General features: G+C 43.5%; 1 protein-coding gene across 5 annotated transcripts; it reads left to right on the top strand.

The window, feature by feature from the left end:
• Positions 1-9: 9 nt before the first annotated feature.
• KBTBD11 (kelch repeat and BTB domain containing 11) lies at positions 10-22,143 on the top strand. Of its 5 annotated transcripts, none has more exons than XM_074819930.1 (4): positions 162-400; positions 8,662-8,753; positions 13,954-14,085; positions 14,533-22,143. In XM_074819930.1, the coding sequence occupies exon 4, from the start codon at positions 14,608-14,610 to the stop codon at positions 16,384-16,386; it is 1,779 nt and encodes a 592-aa protein (XP_074676031.1). In that variant the 5' UTR covers positions 162-400; positions 8,662-8,753; positions 13,954-14,085; positions 14,533-14,607; the 3' UTR covers positions 16,387-22,143. The 5 variants fall into 5 exon arrangements, with proteins under 5 accessions (XP_074676035.1, XP_074676031.1, XP_074676032.1 ...); XM_074819933.1 differs by lacking the exon at positions 8,662-8,753 and adding an exon at positions 673-768 and having other exon boundaries at positions 382-400; XM_074819932.1 differs by lacking the exon at positions 162-400 and adding an exon at positions 725-768.
• Positions 22,144-22,996: the final 853 nt, after the last annotated feature.

Genomic DNA, 22,996 nt, shown 5'->3' with positions numbered 1-22,996 from the left:
GGCCGTTCCGCCGCCTCATCCCAACGCGGGAGCGCGGACACCCGGTCCGGAGCTTCCCGCCTCGGCGGCTGCCCCTCTCCGGGAGCAACAGGTCTGTGCCCGCCTCTCCCTCCGCCTGTGTGCGAGTGTGTCAGGCGAACAAAGGGGCTGAGCGCGGCCCCGCGCCCCCTTCACACAGCGGCCGCCCGGCCCCCTCCGCCAGCCCGGCCCCCGCGCTTCAGCCATTTGCGTCGCCTGGCATCTGTACCGCCGCTCCCCCCCCCCGCCTCCCCGCTTCTCCTTCCCGGCTTCCCCCGCCAGCTCCCGCTCCGGTGGGCAAGGCGGCGGGGCCGCTACGCTGCCGGCAGCGAGGTGGGAGCTTCCCCAGAGCGACGCGGGGCTCGCCGGTTGTCGCCGAAAGGTAAGCCCCTGCCTGCCCGCCTTGACGGAGGAGAGCGGAGAGGCAGCGCGGCGGCGGGCGGGAGTGGGGTCGGGCACGTCTCGGGGCCGCCGGCCCCGGGACGTGCCCGACCCCACTCCCGCCCGCCGCCGCGCTGCCTCCGGGGAGGGTTAGTGCCGGTATCTGCCGATAGCTGAGGTAAAAACCGCGACGCGGAGCCACGGTAGCGGGCGGGGGGTGGGGGGGCGAGCTGGAGCACCGTCACGTTTAATCGTGCTTTTCTCTTCCCTCAGTCACCCTTAATCCGCCTCCCCTGGGCAAGAGGGAAGCCGGGCATATCCCCTTATCCCTTCTCCATATGTCGCAGAGGAGCCAAACCTGATGCCTGCGTATTTGTATTTTTATTTTTTTCCTCCTGATGACCTATTAAAATTCTACGTGACTCTTTACACTAACGTTTTAGGGATGTGTAACAGCAGCAGATTGCTTCCCGCTATAAATTTTTCATGGCGTGCATCCCCATCCTACTAAAAGCACACACGAGTGGTGCAAGCCCTGGTTGTACACATGCTTGCACGATTTTGCAGGGTGGAAGGTGCCTGAAGAAAAGTCCTACTGAATTCCATTTGTCCCAAGCTGGTAGGTTTTAATGTCTGGTCCTTTAAAACAGCAAAAGGCCATCTCCCAACCCCAAACTTACATGTAGTGCAGAAAATGATAGTATTAAATCCTATGGCCAACTTTTTTCACCCATCAAGGAAAAATAAAATCCTCTAGAAATAATATTCTGTAAAGCTTTTCCACAGCTATTAAATTGAACAATAGAAAACTAGAACAAAAAGCTAGAAAAAACTAGGGCAATAAAAAATAGAATAGCAATAAAATGGAACAATCCTTTTATATGATCGGAGAAGCTAAAGAGCTCCTCCATTTTTCAGAGACTTAACTATCTGTCTCCCAAAAAGAGTGAAATGCAATGTTTACGGAAAATAATAATTAAATTGTCATTAGTATTGACAAAGCAACATTTGCTCCCTGGTTTAACTCTGGCCCATCCTGCTTGTTCTGCATTCTCCTCTTCCCAGGGCCCATCACACAGCATTTATTCACCCTTTAATTAGGACATCAAGTGCATGCCAATGGGATCCTCCTGTCATCCAGTGCTAATGGCACTGTCTGGTGAGAACCTGCCAAAGAGCAGAGGACTGGTCCCTTGCCTGCCCCAGCTCCACCCCGCTCTGCAGGGACTCGCTCCTGGCAGTAGTGGCACTGAAGTCAATGGTGACACTCTTATGAACTGCAGTTTGCAGGACTGCACCTTGATAACATCAAAAGGCTAAAATCCTTAATATCTTCCTTCCTTTCTTCTACAAATCCTTTGCTTGCATCACTTTTCAGTGTAACAAATAGTCCAAATAGGTGGACTGATTTGAAATGTCAATAAGAATGAGAGCACCATTATTTGGCAGGGACATTCAATGAAGGCCATTAACTGGCTTTACTATAGTAAAGCAGGATTATAGTATTTAGGGCTGGCCTAGGTAACCGTAGAGACAGTGATGTGGTTAGATGACTGGATCCAGATCCTACTTACCAGGGGTTTCGGCATCCTGTAGTATCCTGTTGCAAGAGGATATTAGGGGCAGCTGGCTGCTAAAGAGGGGTATAATACAACATGAAAAGAAATCCTGCAATTTCTTTTAAAGTAGATTTAAACTATTTTTTTTTTTTTTTTTTTTTTGGTGAGATCCTGTATGGATTTTGCAGTTTACTGAGATTCTGCAGCATTGCAGTTAGGAGGCCGTTTCTTTCCTGTGAACAGAAGCTGAGAAGTCATTTTATACCACTTCACATTCTTGGGAATACCCATTTAAGAAATGAGCTCATTTTCATTGTGTGTGATCTCATTAGCCTTCTTGGGACATGACATTTTTATGTCTGCTGTTTTACTTTTCAATAGAATTGTCATCATCGTTCTTTCTGCTTCATTTTTGGTCTCAGTGGTGTTTTGTCAGAGAACAGGCATGATTAGTTCCTTTCATTGAAGAAGAATTACTTTACAGCAGGTCAGGATTTGACAACCAGTTTACCCTGATCTATGACTGAGTTGTCACTGAGCAGGAAGGGACCCTGCTCCTTCCCCAGACTGGGCCATACATTCCTGCCCGCTTCCTTGTGCCAGCACTTGTAACCACGTGACAGTACGGTGACTGGATAGAGATTTTTGCCTTCCTCCTGCAGTTAATTAAGCAAACACTCAGTTTACATATGTAGATGTTGGCATTATGAGTGGGGCTAGTCCTGTGACCAGAGTATTTAAATCTGCATGTAACTCTCTGCAGGATCGGGACCGTACATGCTGTGTTTTCCTTAGACAGTGTTGACAATTCTGTAGCCTTTTTCACGTCTTCATCCTAAAATGTTCCTTGGATGCTAACCGGCAGTTTTGGCTTTGAAAGAATTACCAGCCTGGGTCAGTATTGTATAGGGGTGATTGAGTGTTAATGCAAAAAAGAGTTGGCTAGGTCCTTTGTTCTGCACTGCACATTTGGTACTTTCCAGTTTCTTATACCTCATCAGTGAGGATGGCAGAAATTCATGATCGGTTAAGTCAGTTTACTTAATGCAAAACAAGCTGGAAAAAAAATCCAGTAGTTCTACAGATTTTGCACTGTGTGTCAGAGGGAGAAGAAAGATGTGTCACATAAACGCTCTTCAGGTGCGATGTTTCACAAGCTGCCATTGCTATGCCTCTGGCTAAAACAGACGGGTTGACAGCCTTTTTTAATTCACTCGGAAACATGCCAGAAACCGCAACCTTTCCATACAAATCCACGTAAGTTGGACAAGCAGCTTTCATGCTGCTATGTTGTCTGTCACAACATGATTTGCATTAATTAATAGCATTGAAGTTATTTTACACGTACACATTCACAGATTAGCACAAGCTGTTTGTTGTTTTTCTGGATGCTGATTCCTCCAGGAGTATTTAAGGAGCAGGGTAAGATTTGCATGTGGATCTCTAACTGCTGGAATGCTCCTGGACTTTTGAATCATTTCAGACTGTCAGAGATCTGCAATCATTTTTATTTTTTTCCTTGGAAGCAGTTCTGCTTTTCTCTCTCTCTCTCTTGTAAGTAGATTGGAAGAACAGGCCCTAAGCTCTGGAGATAAACTATTATTTCTGTGACCCATATTTTAAAGTGTTAAGACAGTAAGAACCAAAAGCCAACCCTTTGCTACAGGAATGGCATGCGAACAACAAATGTTCTGATTCCGTCAATGAAAGACAAATCTCTTCATGGGAGAGCTCTCCTCTTATCCTGTAGCTTTCATCTCTCCTTTAGTGCAACTCCCCGCATTGCCCTAGTTCAAAAGAGCTACCGTACACATTTGTATGTACAGTATAGGAAATCCAGACGCTTGTGAAGTTAATGGGAATTTTCCCTTGACTATAAAGGGGATGGGATTTAAAGTGATGTCACACTCTGGCTTTATCAAAAAGCTCTGTGAAACTTAGGTGGAAGTTTCTCGCTGCAGGCTACTAGCACAAGCCTCATTCTCTCCAAAGCCATAGAAGTGGGCAGTACACAGACAACGTATTTCTTTAACAACAACTGATAGTAGAGTCCTGAAGGAGTTGGGTTTTCACAGCAGATGCAGAAACAGTAAAGTAAATGTCATTTGAGTATATTGCTTTGTGAGCTTTGGAGTTAGTCAGTGTCATGTGTCCCACAAGAAGTTTTACACTGTGATACAGGAAAAGGAGGGCAAAGACTGTTCATGATCAACAGTATGATAAAATCCACTGCTGCTGCTTCTCGTTGGTCAGGATGAGGTCTATACCACTCATTCTCCATGACAGAAGACTTTCTGGTCTTTATGATGGGCAACAGAGTTGCAAGGATCTATTAGATTGTTGGCCCAATGCCTGCCTGGACTATATCCCTGCCAAGACATTTTGCAGCCTTGCAAAAAAATAAATACTTCTATTGGACCCCCAAAATCAGGCAACTATTCAGAGTACAGTGCCTGAAAAGCCTCACTGTCTGCTTTGAGGAGATGTTGTTGATGTGTATTTAAAATCTCTCCCTAGTCAGAAGCAACCAAACCTTAGATTTATGAGTGAAATATCAAAATCTCAAAATGGTCAAGAACCATAAACCAGGACCCATGAATCTTCTCATACCTCCCAAATCATAACCATAAAACCAAACACTTATCTGCCTCACATCCTGATTTCAAGGTCTTAGTTCTTACTCCAGCTTCTGACTGTGTTCAGCTCTGCCCAGATTTCTACCTAATAAATGCAAGAATAGCACAGTGACTGTTGCACGTGATGCAAATTTAACTGCATGCATTAACAAACCTTTATCCCATAGCACTTGAAAAGGACATGTTTGATCATAGGTTAGTCAACCATACTACAATCATTGCTTCTCCTCTGTGTCAGGAAGTCCAAAACCAGATGGGACAGCCTTGAGGTAGCTGTGGTCATCATCACCCTTCATGATTGTGCTACCAGTCTGTATGTCTCTTCAGAAAGAGCATGGATCATTTTGGGAAAACAGAATGCTGCCAAGACAGCAGATAGAAAAGTGTAGAAGACAAAAAAGTGAAGTCCAAAGTGAAAAGCAGCATGTATATTTCTTCAAGGTATCCAGGATGATCCATTTGACACCTGATTTTCCATCAAGGTCACTGGCCAAAACAGAGAAACCATATAGATGCAAGACGGATTATTTGAGCAGAACAATGCTTTGACCTAATTCAGCCAGAAATTATTGGCTTGGTAGAGGAGTAAAATTCTTTGGCCTGTTCTTGCATCAATAAGATTAGATAACCAGGCAGTCTTTTCTGTCCCTTAAATTCAGGCATCTTAACTGTTATGTATCTGCCCTGTTAAATGGAAAAAAAAAAAAAATGTGAGAGCTATTGAATTGCTGGAACTAAATTCTAAATGTAAATTTGAATATAGTCAGAGAAATCAGTGCAGCCAGAAAGCCTTTGCCTGAACACCCAGGCTCAGCATATGAAATTCACATTATAGTAAAAAATGTTATGCATCCAGTGCAGAAAGTGTCAGGCCATGGAAATAAGAGTATTTTAATAGAAACCTATTTGATTTCTGTTTCAGAATGGCCAGCAGTTGTTACTTTCTAGTAATGTAAACACCATGCATTACACTCAGTTTTCTGTTCTTCCCCTCTTCAGTTCCAATGACAGCAGGGAATAGCCTCATATTTTGTTAAGCCCTCAGTTACATAGTTGCTGTTAAAAACATTCCCATTGCTTGGTGAAATCTGTGCTGACAGCCTATTTCTGATAGTAAAGTCTTGCCACAAAAGTACCTATGACTCTAGCACGTGTTTCTGCTTTGAGATCAGCAAGTGTTTTTCAATCCTAGCACAAGCTGAGATGGCTTGGATCTCCAGGCAGTATAACTGAGCCCTGCCCCACCAAAGGTAATGGGAAGAAGCACGAAAAGTTCCCTTTCATCAGGCAACAGAACCCAGCCTTCTTTCTCTCCCTCAGTAACCTTTTTTATTGTTCCTGTGAAAAGTAATACAGCTTTAGTTTGAAGGACAGTAACCCTCTTCTCACAGTCTTCATCGTTTGGGCACTCAGTTGACATTTGGGGGTTTTAATCTTGTCAGACAAAGGAAGGAGCAGCAGCAAGTTTCCCATGGGGCTTGGTCAGAGCTGTAACCACTGTAGAGAAAGATGAAGTAGCAGCAAGAGTCAGTACTGCTATCTTTTAAAATAATTTAGGTTTATTTTGGGGAGGATTCTTTGTTAAGGCACCCAAAGCAAGAACACCTGATCGCACAAGTTAAGCACTTCATCACCATACTCTGGTATTTTTCTACTGGCTAGCCCTTGGTAGCTCTTGTGTGCTGTTTTTTGAGGATCCCAATCAACAGGCATCTAACTGTACCCACACGATGTGTATGGGTACAGAACCTGTCCGTATGTTCCAGATTCCATTCCAGGAGCTGTTTAGAGGTAGATCAGCAGTACTGTACAGCTCAGACACACAGCATCTGTCTCTGCCCTTGCAGGAGACCTGGGAGGTGCATTCTACCCACAGATCAATTCTGTGTAGGAATATGGCCTCAGGCCTGCCCCATGTCTCTCCACCTTGACCTGCTTTCCATGAAATAATAAATAAAAGCAGTCAGACTCCCATGAGTCACCTAATAGCTCACAGTTATAGGCCAAACTCTACCGACAGCACTTCTGCCATGGCAGAGAGAAGTCTGTGCAAGCTATTTCTTTTCCTTCTTTCAGATTAAGGCTGAAGGGTTTTTTTTTTGTTATCTGATCTGGCTGTCTTAGGTCTTATATCTCTGTGGCATTGCTATCTGCCAGATAAAACTGCCCTCAAAGTCAGCCTTTGCCATGTTTAGCATTGCGGCACATCTCTCCATCTTTGAATCCAGTTCAAAGTCTGTATAAAGATAATAGCTGCAGAAACCTGGAACTATTTTGTAAATCTAACTAGATGTAGTATAATTTTTAGCTGTGGCAAGAATGACTGTAAACCTTAAGTTTGAAAAAGTATCTGAGCAAAATACATGATCTCCAAAAATGAGAAGAGTGCCATTCACCATGTATCTGAAGGACTGCTGCCCTTCTAAGCATCTCTTACTTAATTCATCAAGAAATCCATGAACCTCTTCAGTCTTTAAAAGTGAGGCTGTTTTCTTTTAAGGAGTTTGTCTGGAAAAAGAAGTGTTTTCATTATTCCCTCCTCTGTAAGTTTTCCTTTCTTTTCCTAGGCATGTCTCAGAAGAATGGGACTTTATTGGCTTTCCTCTAAAGTCTATTGTTACTTCTCAAATTCTGTCTTTCTCAAGCACAATGGTGACACACTTTGGCAGATCTCTGGTGATTTGAGCTATTTAATCTGTATGTCCTTTCCATGATATTAAAAGCAAAATCCAGTTTTATCTTAAGCAAGGAATTTGATTTCCTCCAAATACATTGGCCCTTCTTCTGTATTAAATGCAATACATAGCAGGTGTGTTGCAAGAATGCGTTACGTTCATGGGGATCAATGCTCTTCTGGAATGCAAACCCAAGCCTGGCTCTTTTATTTTCAGAAATCTATCTGAAGAAATCTGCTCGTTTGTTTGACTTGGCTTCTCAGTGGATATTCTCCTCCTCCTTTATTAGTACCAATGTTGCCAAAGTGTTCTCAGAGACTTTGAACATGTTTGCTGTTATTTATTTGTTGACAACACAGTTTAATGCTGAAAAGCATTTCTGCAATCAACATTACAGCAGTTAACCACACTAATGCTCAAACGAGGCTTTTAATCATCATAAGCTGATGCTTTGCTTGATGTCAGTACTCCTGGTGTATGGCAATTTCCAGAATTTAAGGTCAGAATGGATCACTAGATCAGCTAGTCTGCTCCTGTCAAATTTCATTCCCTCTGGAGTCCCAAGTGCCTTCCAGCAAGGCACACGCTCCTGATCTCCTTCATCACATCAGAATAAGGGTCTTCCCATGTCAGATCAAATGTCCACCTAGCCCAGCATCCTGCCTCCCACATGGACCATAATCCAGTATTGAAAGAAGTGTGTAGCAGGCTAAAAAAGTGTATTTTGCCATGCTACTTATCTTTGAATTTTAATACTCTGACCATTTTGCAGCTCAGGGTCCTCCTAAGGTGGGCACAGTTTTAGTGTTTAGTATGTATTTGGTCACCTTCAACAGATTTCCCTTCCTGGAGCCTGTTCTTCACTCTCCCCATCAATGCATGTAAACTTTCAGTATCCATAATATGCTGTGGTAGTCTTTTTTTTCTTTTTTTTCTTTTTTTTTTTCCCCGCTCAGTAGTGTAAATATTTTGCTTTGTTTATGCTTCCACCCCTTGATTTGTTTAGGGCTTTCTCCACCAGTCTAAAAAGGCCATCAGTATGCAGAATTTTCATGTGCCTACACTTGTGCACAGTCATCAAGTCACAGAGCAAACATACCAAGCCCTGAAGAAGTGTCAGCACTGCATTTCTCAGGCTGACTAAGGCTTGCTCTACCTGTTTTCCAAGCTACTAGCACAAGCCACCTTCTCTCCAAAGCCATGGAAGTATGGCTATGAGGTGGTGCCTAAGCTAGGCATCACCTTTTAGCTTGGAAGTTGGCTCAAGACTGGCGTACACTGTGTGGAGACAGAGTAAGCTTGTGTCTGGTTGCAGAGTGCTGTTGCAAGTCTCTCACTGAAGTGTTTTTCTATAGCTCTTAAATAATTTGGTACTTTTCTCTGTCCTCCCAGATTTTTAAGTACTACTTCAAAAAATGTAAAGCCTGGAACATCCATCCATCCATCCTGTTCCATTGCAAACCTACTAAAGCTGTAGATGAAAGGTAACCTTTTCCCTACTGTTCCTCCTTATTTCCCAGTATACACATTCATGGACTGCATTCATTTTTTCAGCTGTAGCACTACGCTGGTATAGTATGCACAGCTGTTCACTTAATGCAGTGTTAGCTGTGGCCAGGTATGATGAAAGTAACCAAACTTCAGTTTATCACAGAGACGATGACATGCTCTCACCTTATATCTAGAACTGTAATTGTGAGGCCATGTCTAGAACTAGCAGCAATTCTCCATAAAAAGTTTTGTTGCATTCAGTGTGATATTGCCGTGCCATTATCTCCTGACCTGTAGTGCATTAGTGATGAAGACATCACATCATCCCTGGAGTTTTCCCCAAAGGTATTGTAATCACTCAAAACCTTGTTTCTGACTTTTCTTTTTCTGTTAGACTTACTTTCTTCTAAGAGATATTGGAGAGGAGTTGCACTTAACCTTTGCTAGATCTTGCTTTTGTGGGAGTGTTATTTCCTTTTTGGTGTGAGAACTCCTTAGAGACACTGCTCCTCCCTAACTACTTCTGAAGAGTCTAAACTGGAAGGAACTCAAAAAGATAGTTTCCTTTTTAGAGAATGTTTGTCTCTATGGATATCACTGTTAAGAAATCTCTTCTCTGGTCATGATGATTGTTTAGAACTTGTATATTTATAGTCTATATTTGCTAGCTATAATATTGATTTCATCAGGCTTTTGATAATATTTTTATTATGAGTTACTTCCTCTCTCTCTTCCTCCCTGCCCAGACACACATACAGCCGTTTCTTCCTCTGAGTTTCTGATGAGGAAGTGCTGCCCACATGTTTCTTGTGTGGTCTGTAATCATAAGCTGCATTTCTTACATGTTTATTTTTCTTTATGGTTGTATGAAAATTTTGCATTTATGAGATAAAAACATTCATACCTCCATTACATGTTGTGAGAAAATTACAGCACTTTGAGAGGTCACAAGGAAGCTGCATAGGCAACTTGAGTGTGGGTGCTATACTACAGAAGACGTACATCCAGTAGGTAGGACAAGAAACAAGGATTGTATTGTAACCCCAAGTTTGAGCACTCCTAATTTTAAAAAAGGGAGAGAAAAAATTTATTCTTCCTGCAATTTTTCTTGAGGTGGGACATTGAAAGATGATTCTTTTTTCTTACAAGCAAGAGGTTAATCAAGCAGTTAAGATCTAGAGTTTAAATCTGTAATAGGATGCAAGAATTCAAGTGCTGCAAGCCCTCTCAGAGAAATGGCACCTCTAGGCTCCAGACAGTTTCCCCAGCTAAGAAGAGACCATTTTTTTCCCAAAATTTCACAGATCTGCTCAATGAGTAGGAGTGTAACAGACCATTTTTATAAATAAGCAAACCTCTCTACACTTGACTCTACCCTTCAGAAGATTTTGCCTTCTGGGCTGAGCTGGATGTCTTCACATGGGCCAGTTTTACTTTTAACAGTCATCTTTTAGTTTTTAAAATAAATACAAGGGATGTTTTCTCTCTTTTGATGATCCTGCCTCTTTGGACTCCTTAATCATCTCAATCAGATGACGCTCCTATCCTGAGGGAATTCTCTACTGGGGTAAAATTTGGCAGTACAAGTTTTTACAAAAGCATTTCCTGGACTAAGGTGGAGCAGAACGACATTCTGTCAGTTCTGAACTGCTGTAGTGTCTCTTGGGGAGGACAGCCTGCTTATGTAAATCAGAGTTGCTTATGATAGGCAAAGCACTGCTTTTATTTACCCTGGGACTGAGTCAGAGCAGTTTCCATTTGTGAGCTGGAGAGCAGTAACCCAATTCCTCCCACATGTGCATATTCCCCAGAGAAAGTAGGTCTTGCTAGAGGACAGGGTTTGGGTCAAAGGTTATTGGCACTGCAAAAAAATTAGAGAGAAAACAATGAAAAACAAGCATTTAATTGGACTTTATCAGAAGAAGTGCCAAATGAATACAGTGCCAGGAAACTTTACCTGCAGCTCTTCATTACAGTTCGTCTGTCAGAAAAAGCTGTGCCTTCTTATCTGTGCTGTTACTTGAGCAATGTCTCACAGCATCTGAGGTTGGGGGCACACATCCAGGATATTGTAAGTGTGTCATTGCCAAGTCTGTAAATACAGTTCATGTTTGTTGGCAGTTCCTCTGTCCATTAACATTACATCATCCCTAGACCAAACCCATGATAATGAAAACAGTTTCAGTCCAAGTAATTCAGCTTCTGACTTAAAAGTCCCCAGTATAAAAGGTGACATCAGTCCACAGATGCCATGTACTCTAAACAGCTTGCTTCCTTTTCCAGTACCTATCCTGTTTGCAAATTTTGAAAAAAGTGCTAAAACCAAGTCTGTTTTAAGCCAAATGAGATTGCTGGTAGCTCAGATCCTTTTGAATCAGCACAGCTATCAAGTATCTTCTGCGATCTGTAATTTTTGAATCTTCTGTGTCACCAGAACAGCAATGCAACTCTTTGATCACTGTAGATAAGAAAAGAATGAATGAGTTCGGTGTTGTATTTCCATCAGCCCCTTTCAGTTTCTTCCTGTTTTATACTAAATCCATGACCTTTTAACTCAGATTGGTTGTGTTGCTCAGTAGTGGGAAAGTTCCAGAACTTCTCTGAATTGTTTTTTCAGCTTCATCTTTCTGTAATTCCTATACTTTGTTTTCAGCTAGACAAAGGTGCTGAGACTGCTGGAGCAGTCATTGCTCTGTTGTTGACAAAGTCCTCCAAACCCTCTTTTAGCTTTTCTAAGTCTTCAGCTTCCCTGCGGAGTTCCTTGTTGCCTAAATTGCATGTGATACTTTGACTCAAGTCCTCCTCATGCTCGGCATAAAATTCAACATATTCTTGCTAGTTAACTTTAAATATACCAGAAGATAATTTTCTTCAGAATTCTGCTGCTTGACATTAGCAAGCTGTACCATCAGTCCTTCTTCCTCCTTGTGATTCCTCAAGAGGATGTCAACAGCGGTTTTTGTTAGGACTGTGGTGGGTGGCAGTTTCTTTCTCAATAACATTTCAGTGTCAAGTTAAACTTCTAAGCCAAGTGGATACCTGAATATGGGAAAAGTTATGATTACTGTGCTTGAGGATCTCAGCCTTTTTCATTAGCTGAGAAAGTTGAAAAGATTACTTTTTTGGATGCTGTTTTTAACAACTTTGAATACTCTAATTGCTGATTTTCCTTTGAGACATGATGCAGGAAATACATTTCACCATACAAAAATATTATTGGTATTACAGTTACTGGTTTTGACTTCTCACATTTAGTCACCCACACTTTGTATTTTTGGTAGCATTCTCTTTCATTCTTCCTTTATAGTTTCACTTGCAAATTAAGCAGTAGACTGGGAGCTTGATACTATCTGAAGCTACTCATTCATCCTTATAGAAGGGGAACATAAGCAGAAGTTAGGAGAAGTGGTCTCAGGAGAGGGATGTGTCTGGATCCAGGAAAGATCATAATATTGAGAGCAATGGGGGAAAGTATATTAGCACCCTTTAAATGTTCATGATTGAGGAGGTCAAGCTATCCAGAACTGTAGCATGATAAGGGTTGAATATCAGGGCACTCACCCAGGAAAGAGCAGAGGAGACACAAAATGTTTCAATTACTTACTTATGTTACAAATGAAGTACTGGTAGCAATTTTCTTGATATAACAGTACATCACTTTGACATTCTAGGTGTTTTTCTAACCATTTCCATTTGACCTTTGTCGTTTTGCCAGTGTCAGTTACAGTAGCTGCTCTTGAACACAGCTGATCATCAGGGCTCTGGAAGGCCTGGAGAGAAAGTAGATTAATCTCAATGTCTACAGCATAAGAAATCAGAATAAAAAATGGTGACATAGTGAATTCAGTACTGTGAAGACTCACTGAAAAACAAAATCCCATTGACAGGGATGCTGCCCACTTTAAGTTATTAATGAATCAATATATTTTCCACAGACACACCGAGTGTACACAGAGATCACTGCCTTTCGCCTCATCTAGTTAAAGCTGCAGAAAAGTCAGTAAAGCCTAACCTACCGAGTTTGTGTCTGGACCTCACGAAATTTGCCGCTAAGGCTATCCAAAGTTCATAAAAATCTCACAGAAGCTTCCTAAGTGCCAGATTTTTAAACACCCAGATGAGAAATACAGAGTTTGTGAAATCTCATTCCAGTAAGGAGTTTTCACATGTTGTTGAAACCTTGTTTTGTCTCAAAGGCTCAAATATCCAGAAATCAAACTTCAGTATTGATTTATTGTCTAACTGAAAGTGATCAAATGTAGTAGCAAGTCCTTCACAGGGCAAGTGCACAAAATAAAAACCCATAAGAGAAGACTGATACTATTCAGTGAAGTTTGCTTGTGCAACTATAAGCTTCTAGGTTTGATGTCTGTGTCAGGAGTTTCCAGACAATTTCACATACCAATTATGCTTTCATTAAAAGAAATCAAAAAGTTAGATTTTCCTATTATTAATTTAATAGGGTAAATAAATCATCTCTGCTGAAAGGAGGTCATAACATATATTTTACATAGAAATGAGTGTGCTTTGAGGACTGTGAAAAACCTGCCAACAGGGATTTTAAAGGAAATTAATAACCTCCTTAAAAATAGAATCAGAGCTCCAGATACTTAGTAAATGAATTTAAGTATGTTTGGACAATTTTCATGCATCATTCATCAAAACTTAGACTGAGCCTGGGAAATTCATAAACAAACATAAGGCAAACAAACAACACTTTGTTAAATTCTAAAAACTACATTTGTGGAATGAAGATACAGCTGGGTGGTGATTGTGCTGACAGGGACTAACCTACTTACAGCCATGCCCTGTAGCCTGCCATTTTCCCAGAGGGACTTCATGTTCTAAGGATCTATTGTGATTTTTGCTTGCTTCTACTTTTTATTAACAGAAGCTGTAAATCTTTCAGACATGAACCAGTCCCAATGACGTCTGTTTTACATCTCGCTAATGCATTACAGCTACATATGCTGTTACATAAATGTCAGATTGCTTTTGTCATAACAACTAAAAAAAATATCCTTTGATGTGTTTTGTAAACAATTAGAATCTATTAGCATACTTCTGGTCACTTTAAGATACTATAGATATCCTGTTAAAGGAAACATAACCCTAATAGTCCCAAAGTTCTGAGTGAACTGAGAACATACCGATTTTTAAACTAATAAACTTTTTACACTTTCTTTTAAACAGGGGGAATGCCTATGAGGCGCAGTGATATGAAGAAGCCTTCATGAAGGTCATGTAAAGGAAAACTTGGCTAGTGGGGAATCTCCTTCCAGAATAGATTGCAGCCACTACCTTCCACTGAAGTAGTTGCACAAGGTGAATAAATTACGATAGTTCTCCCAAGTATCTGCCTTTAAAGGACGTTTTTCCTCAGTGCCCAGCAGTGCGCAGGGACCAGTTGTCATGAAAAGGACGCAGTGCGTGCAAACTGTTTACAATTTTTGCACAGCAACAGGAAAACCAGAACTGCTTTTCAGGCTGTTGAGGTGCGGATCGGGGCGATGCCCCCACCAGGAAGGGGTCAGGTTTTCGGGGGGTAAGCTAGTGCAGTTAGCCCCGGGCAGCGGGAGGCGGCGGAGCCGCGGGATGAATCCTCCGGGGGAAGGAGAAGCGCGGGCTTAGCCCCGGAAACCGGCGACAGCCCCGTCTGCGACAGCGGCGGCTCTGGCTAAGCCGGAGGGGGGGGGGGGGGGGGGGGGGCGGGCGGCAGGGGGGAGCGGGGCCGGGCCGCGGGAAGCTGAGCGCTCTCCGGTCTCCCCGCAGGTGATGGCCGCGCCGCGGCGGCCGAGAGCCCTCCGCACGGGCGCGGCGCGGCGGCGGCGGAGCTAGCGCGGCTCCATGGAGGGCAGCGGCGCGGCGGGGGAGGAGGAGAGCGGGGCCGGGCAGGCCGCCCCGCCGCCGCCGCCGCCGCCGCCGCCACCCACCCCGGCCGCCCCCTGCGGCTTCAGCTCCTCCCTCTGCTTCAGCGCCGCTGCCGCCGAGCCGCAGCCGCCCGCTGCCGGCGGCCGGGTGGTGGAGAGCCAGTGGGAGATCAACAACGCCGCCTGCCAGCCGGGGGAGGAGGAAGAGGAGGCGGTGGGGACACGGGACCGGCCGGCGGAGGAGCCCGACCTGGTGATCGAGGTGTCGGGGCGTCGCATCCGGGCGCACAAGTCGGTGCTGGCGGCCAAGAGCGACTACTTTCGCGCCCGCGCCTCACGGGACGTCCTGCGGGTGAAGGGGGTGAGCTACGGGGCGCTGCGGCTCCTCATCGACTACGTCTACACGGCCCGCATGGGCGAGGTGCGGCACGACAACCTGGCCGAGGTGGTGAGCGGCGCCCGCGTCCTCCAGATGCCTTGTGCCTTGCACTGTGCCGCCGAGGCCATGCGCGCCCAGCTCCGCCTCGACAACTGCTACCAGCTCCTCTGCCTGGCCAAGAAGCAGCGGCTGGCGGAGCTGCGGGAGGCCGCCTACCGCTTCATGAGCGACCACTACCTGGAGGTGCTGCGGGAGCCCAGCGTCTACGGCCGCCTCAGTGGCACTGAGCGGGACCTCATCCTGCAGCGGCGCATGGAGGCCGGCCGGCCCTGCTTGCTGGTGGCCGAGGTCAGCGATGCCTTCGAGCGGCCGGGTGGCGGCAGCCGGCCACAGAGCCGCGAGAGCAGCCGGCCGCAGAGCCCCTCCTCCGTGGTGTCGCTGGAGGAGAGCGGCTCCCTCGTCCACTGCTACCAGGAGGGCAGTGGTGAGTGGAGGGTGCTGACACGCCTGCCCGAGGAGGCCAATGCCAAGGGCTGTGCCATGTGCGTCCTCCACAACTACCTCTTCCTAGCAGGGGGCATCGCGGCGGGGCCGGCGGGCAGCGAGCCCCGGGCCCGCCTTTCTGACAAGGTCTTCTGCTACAACCCCCTCACCGACACCTGGAGCCAGGTGCGGCCGCTGGCTCAGCCCCGCTCACAGCTCAAGCTGCTGGCCCTGGATGGTTACCTCTACGCCGTGGGGGGCGAGTGCCTCTTCACTGTGGAGAGATATGACCCGCGGGCCGACCGCTGGAGCCCTGTGGCACCCCTGCCCAAGGGTGCCTTTGCCGTGGCTCATGAGGCCACCACCTGCAACGGGGAGATCTATGTGTCGGGAGGCTCCCTCTTCTACCGACTGCTCAAGTACGACCCCAAGCGTGACGAGTGGCAGGAGTGCCCTTACAACAGCAGCCGCCGGCGCTCTGCTGACATGGTGGCCTTCAAGAGCTTCATCTACCGCTTCGACGTGAGCAGCGGCCGCGGTGGGGAGCAGGGCCCAGGTGGCGGGACTGGTGGTGGAGTCGAAGTTTTCCGGTACAACACGGTGGCCAAGCGCTGGAGCCAGTGCGCCAGCCTGCGACCCAGCGGTGGCCCCGTCCAGCCCTTCCGCTGCGCTCCCTTGGGCAACACCATCTACTGTGTCAACCGGACCGGCACCCTCCGCTTCAGCCTAGCCCAGGACGGCGAGGTGGAAGCGGATGGCGGGCTCAAGGGCACCTTCGATGGAGAGCTTCTTAAAGCTCCCTTGGATGCCAAGGGTGTCCTCCTACCCTTCGTGCTCACCCTGCCCGAGAGGCTGGACAAAGCAGGGGACCAGGAGGGCTCCCTCCCACTGTGAGGTGGCCAGCCTGTCTCTGGCTTCCTGAGTGGGGAGCTGGGTTGCAGATGTGGGGGACCCACAAACTCCCCCCTACAGAGGCGACCCCCTCTGGCATGTCCGCAGAGAGAAGGGGCTCCCCCTTTCCTCCTCTCTGCTCCCAAGATGTTGAGCTGGTGTCACTTGATTGTAACTTGGTTGTCACTCTTGTGTTTGCTGTGCTTTGTGTGAAAGGCCAAGCACATGAAAGGAAAAGCTGCTATAAAGGATAATCTCTGGATTATGTTTGTGCCAATTCCCAATCTGAGAAAAACTTTTTTAGACCTGGATTTCTAAAAAATTCCTGACAACAGTGTCATAATGGACGTTGCTGTTGGTGTTGGTCGTGTGTTTACACGTAGTTGAAATCTGGGCTGGAGCCTTTTCTGCCATTTGTTTTCTTTCTCTCTGGGATGATACTGAGAGATAAACACTGCTGGCAACGTAGCTGCATTTGTTTTTAAGTTAAACCAACTATTTCCTGTGTTAGAAAAGTGTAGGAAGAACATGTCCATCACAGCCTTTCATTTCTGGTGCAATAGATGGTTTAAGGAAGATGTGGCACTGTGTGGTCCCAGGAATTTCAACCACAAATGATTTAACAGATACCAGACTTAAAGTTTTAAGTAACACAAATGTGTGCCACATGTTTGTATTTGGAATACAAAAAAAAAAAAAAAGGAAAAGGCAAGTTACCTTTTTAAAATGTGGCATATTATAGCAGATATGAAATGTTGATATGTTCTTTATTTGAAAAAGGCAATGATTTCTGTATAAAAAAGACATTTTATTACCTTTTTTATCAGAGATTTTAAATTATAACAAAAATGAACTGAAGCTGTTCAGGCTGCAACCGATTGACATGACCATTATGCCACTAGAGTTGGGGGAAATATTTTGTACTTCAGCTGCTCTTTAATTAACTGCAGGTCAAGGAAGATTAACTTAAACCAAATGTAAATTCTTTGAAATTTATTGCAGACAGCTTAAATGTTTCACTGTATGTTCAGTATCCTGTGGCAAGAAGCTTTTCCAACTTAGTGCAAGACCATCAAAGAAGGACATGGAAAATAGGAATGCGCTACACATGTTGATTATATTCTGCACTAGCATGATGTTATTCCCTTATCTTTTGATTGAGAGACTGCTTTATTTATTTCGATCTAATGATTGCTGTAATCAGTAAGGCCTTTTAATTGCAGTACATGCTGTTGGTGTACTCTGTCATTGGGATTCTGAACTGCCTGAGAGTGCTGTTTCTGGAGCAGCATCCTAACGAGACAAAACCACACAAAGCTTCTTCCTGCCTGTGGAAAGTTGGAGCATACTTTTTGTCACGTTACTCAGAACTGGAAAAGTGTAAACCGTCTATGCAGACAGACTGTATTGAAAAGGGCACATGCGTTTTATTTTATACATTTTATATAAAAAATCAATAGACAAGGCAAATGTTTTAGCTTTATGGTAAATCGCTGAGAAACCTTTTCTGATAAAAGAGAACCAGTGTTTTTGCTATTGATAATTCAGCCTGGAACTGTCATGGACTGTGGAAGGGAATTGTTTATACTCAGAGCTCTAGTATAGATTCATATTTTAGAAAGACATAGGGATCTTACATCAAAGAAAGCAGATCTTTTTATGTTTTATTAAGATGTTTCTGTTAAACAGGACATTAGCATTCTTACACATTATTGCTAGTTCCAAAGGAAGGCAGCAGGCTCTGTCCTAAGACACCATCTTCACAGAAGAGAATAGTGAAGTTTATAGATACTTCTTTCCTTCACTTACATGGCTTTTTTTTTTTTCCTTTTCTCCATCTGTCTTGCACAGGGTTTTCATGCAGCTGATCTGTTTAGCCATCCTGTAGAAAACAGTGGACCATTCCTAAAAGTTCTTAGCCAAGCGAGCCTATTCCCTAGTGAGCTAATTAAAGCATCAGCCAGGTAGGAACTGCAGGCCTGCAGAGTGTGACGCTTATCTTAGCCTCAGTACAGGTCGGTGCAGTGGAATTTAATACCACAGATGGCATATTCATTAGCAATTCACAAAGAAATTGATTTTCTTTACTGAATGATGGACTTAATTCTCAGACAAGAATCCTTGGAAATGTTGACTCTTAAGTTAAATTACAGCATTGTAGCTTGAGCAGGAGAGAAGAATTACGTGTTTGCCTCCAGCATCATTTTTATGTTAAATGTAGAAAGTATTTCAAGCTGTGTAGTGAAACACTTAGGTGCATACTTAAACTAAAGACATAAGCGCTAGGCCAGATTTTGAGTTAGTAGAGTCACCAGGAACACACAGGGAAATGTCTGGTTTATCTTACAATATAATATGATTTCGTAGTTCAAAAAATTATGTAGTATAGTTCTTATACTGCAGCATAGTGAGGAATCAAGCCAGCTTTTGTGTTCCTATTAATTAAGCATTACTTTAGCATTTTCATTCCTACTAATGCATGAAAATGCTTCTAAATTAATTTGGGGAAGTCTTCATGATTTAAGCTGTGAAAAGATGCCACAGACTTTCGGGAAAGGATGAAACATATCCTTTCTTTCAGTATTTGTTGCTGTACACCATGAAGAAATACATTTGGAAATAATCTTTACAGTAATTCTACAAATCTGCAGTGGTTTGTATTTTTGCTATTGTTAGGAAAGGTTGAATCAAGTGCTTACCCACTTTCACTGTTTACACAGTGTAAATGAGGGCTGAGTCTGGTCTTCATTAGTAGCTGTCCATCAAACCTGTTTCCTTTGTACACTCTTTGCATAATCACAGCCTGATGATTGACAACAGGGGCATGTTTCTAGCCAGATTTCCTACTCTGTGGCCTCTGTTTCCTCCCTGATTAAGCCTGAGGCAGGTTTGCTGAGAGTTGTTTTTCCCCCTCAGTTATATCTTCAGCGTATCCAAAAAAATCCCACTGAACTTGGCCACTAAAACTAGAATTCAGGTAGACTTCAGTCATTTGAAGACTAAAATTGTCATCCCAGAACTCTGATTTGTTAAACTGAGCAACCACTGTCCCTTTGACACGCAGAGGTGCTGAGCAGTTCCCCTCCACCCATTCAGAACTGCTCACCTCTGAGCAGTTACGCGCCTACTTAGCTACCGCCTCCACTCCTTTGAAACTAGATGATGCGATACCCAGAAGCCACCGATGTAATACGGTACAGACTAAAGGGCCGGGCCACCCTCAAATTCTGTTTGCATATGTTTTGCTTTTAAAACAGATCTCTTTTATCTAGTAGCCTGAAGGCTACTGTATTTGCATGGGAACGTGGAGATATGTGTTTGCTTTCTTAGCCTGCAAGGATTCAATCCATATCTCCCACCGCCTGATTGGCAATGGATTGAAGGACCTCTTGGAGCTAATCCCTGATCTCTAAATATTTATGCATTTTGTATTATACATTAATTGGCTAAAAATCTCAGAAATTATCCAGGCAGGTGAATTCAAACCCTCATCATCACTGAGTGATCTGAGACTAGCTGGAGAGATGTAATCCTCTCTGCTGTCTGTCTTCTCCATAAATCTCACAGTCCCCTTCTCCCACTTTTAATAGGACATGCAGGAGATAATTTTTCTGCTTCCTCCTCCCTAGAGTACTCCTGTTTTCAAGATCATCTGGTAGAGGATATAGGCTTGGATTCCCTTAAGCTGAGTAAGGACTGGACTCAGGCCTCCCACTTCATGTGTGTGTGTTCTCAAATCCAGATGACTGTTTAGAAGAGTATAGGGACCACCTTCTATGGCTCTTTTTCAGGGAAGAACCTCATGCAAATCCTCCAAAAGCATATGGAGGTTCCTGCACACCAAGTTCTGGGTAGATTCCAGGCTCCAGCTCCTGGATGGGTAATTCAGGACATAGTTGGTACGTGTTGGTGCAATTGGGCAAGTTTTCTTCTGTGGGAAGCTTTTGCAGACAGGCTCTGTATTTTGGATTGCCAGTCTGAGGTGAGGGACTCCATGCATTGTACTGGGAGGCCAAGGAGGTAATTTGGATTCTTCTCAGGGGTGACGCCTTGTTAAAGAGGCATTGCAGTGCCTAACATGGAAATGCCCAAAGCCTTCATTGCATCTAAAACGAAATCCCTGCTTCAGTAAAGAAACAATCTTTCTTAGCAAATGCTAATAACAGATGGAATTTTAATATTTCCATCTATAAACTGGTTCCGTAAAAAGAAATCTTAATTGCAGCAAAGGCATGTGTACAAATTCTGTTTACACTTGGAAATTAAGTCAAAGGAAAAACTGGCAAAAGAATAACCCTATTTGATCAAAACAGGCACTGTTAAGCAACATGGGAAGGATGCTAATCATACCCTGTTAATGAATAAAATTGTGCAGTAGCTGATGTAAATTCTCTCCACAAAAAAAAAATTCTTTGTAAATAAGTACCTGGTAAAATTTAAAGTGATAAAAGAATAAATTATTCACATGAAAGCCGTAACTCTCCTGTGCTGTTTGATTGGCTCTCAGAGTGTTGTATCCTGATGATCGGTATTCGTGAGTGGCCTATTGCTTTTCCTGCTTTACGGTATCCATTCCATTGACTGCTCCATAGATCTGTTACCCTTCATTATCACAAAGCTTAACAGTGGTACTGGGGTGATTTGCTTTGTGTCTGGACTGACATGTAGTGCTTTCTGCGTGAATGAACCCAGAAGATTTAGACAGAATTGTATCTTTGGTTTGTTTTTTTTTTTTTTTTTCCAGTGGCATTGCTCCTGGGAAACTTAAGAAAGCACAAGAAGGGGAAATGGTGGTACTGTTGAGCAGTTGTAGTAACAAGCATTTAATTAATTTCTTTTTTTGTCAGCCGTTATTCTGCACACCAGATTTGCACTGGATTTAACAGAACATCTCTGTGTAGCTATTACCAGCATGAGTCCGCGAGTACTATTATAACAAAGTATGTTTTTATTTAAGTATATTTACTGCCTCAACTCCTACTCTGAGATGATTTAATGTAACTTTGTAATAGTTCCACACATTTAGTAGATTACTGGAACTATTCTGACTTTACGTTACTGCTACTGAAAGCAGAGATTGACACACAAGCTCAGTAAAATTGTGTACTCAGCATATATGCAATCACACACTTTTCATTTGTTTCGGCCTACTGAATGCTGAGAGCTGCTGGAATGAACCCATCAGTATTAGGAATCAGCAGGCTATTCTGGAGACTTTAACTTTCATAAATTACTCAACGGAAAGAAATGGGAGTGTGGGGCAGAGGACTAGGAGGGAAGAGAAGAATTTGGAGTCAAAAATACCTACTATATATATCCAGTTGAAACAAAGAAATAGCAGGGATGGGAAACTGGAGTTAGTACTTGAGACAGTGATGAATACAGGGCCAATTTTTTTCAAATATTGCTTAAACAGCCCGATTTTTTACCAGTTATGTTGTTAGTCTCATCATTTTGCATCTGCAATACATTTCAAACAACCACAGTGTTTAATAAGCTACTTTTTTCAGGGGTCTCATGGTTTGCTTTTAAGTCTTAGTGGATAAACCTTGGAAAAATTTGTGAAATCATGAAATAACAATGTCAATGCTGCCACTTACAACAGATTAACTAATGCAAATGTTTTAGACACTGTTCACAATTCAGGTGAATTATATGTGTAACTGATGTACTAACAGTTTCATTTTTGAAGTATATATAGGTAAAGCTTTTTATGTACTCCAAGTTATGCTGTAATTAAATAAATACATACAAAAAGTCTATGCTCCCCCTTAGGGATTTCTGGGTAATTGGTGTTTTTTCTTTGTCATCCATCCATCCATCCATCCATCCAATCAGTAAACAGTATTATATTTGTTCTTACAAAGCAAAGACAAAATGATATGGATTAGCATAAGTTCCAGTTCAGTTACATTTTATTTCATTTTTGTTTTTTGTCAGCATGTTAAAGTACATTATTTATTTATAAAAGTTACATATGTTTTCCCCGAATACCCTTCTGTCTTACGTCACATGTCAGATCTTCGGCTGGAGTAGGTTTACAGCAGCGTAAGAAAAAGAGAATCAAACACGGCTTGAATTTTGTACTTTGTCTCCTACTTATTTTCTCGTGAAATAGTTTGCTTGAAATGAAGTCATATAACCTGTTTGAAAACTCCAAGACTGTGAGACTAGGTGGGGTTGCACTTGGTGCAATTTCCATTATTTCCTTAGCTGCCCCAACACGCAAGCTCTACCTATTGGAGCTTTCTCACATCTTCTTCAGAACGGCCAAATTCTGCTGCTGGTTAAAGCAGGGTAAATCTGGAAAAACTCAACCAAATTCTTAGATTGCCAGAAAACTTGTTCCATTCAGCCCCAGAGTTTTGAGTCTGTTGTAATTTACTAGGGACCTTCACTGGAAAAGAGAAAGAAAATCTCTCATAGAATAAGACTCAGGCAATCACTATCCTGAATATATTTTTTTTTTAACTTCACTAGAACATAAATTCCTTAACTGCCATTTTTCTCTGTGCTGTGAACTAGACATCGGGAAGCTTAGTGCCAATGAAAGTTTATCTCAAGAATGTACTCCTGCTTGGTTAATTGATCATTTTGCACCTACCTCTCTCAG

Source organism: Strix aluco, chromosome 3 (genome assembly GCF_031877795.1).
Source record: "Strix aluco isolate bStrAlu1 chromosome 3, bStrAlu1.hap1, whole genome shotgun sequence".
Classification (NCBI taxonomy): Eukaryota; Metazoa; Chordata; class Aves; order Strigiformes; family Strigidae; genus Strix; species Strix aluco.
The sequence above is the reverse complement of the archived record's forward strand: the minus strand, read 5'-3'. Positions and strand labels throughout refer to the sequence as shown.

What these genes read in the sequence shown, in the direction of transcription:
- KBTBD11 (XM_074819934.1), top strand. Translation starts at nt 14,608, where the DNA reads ATGGAGGGCAGCGGCGCGGCGGGGGAGGAGGAGAGCGGGGCCGGGCAG.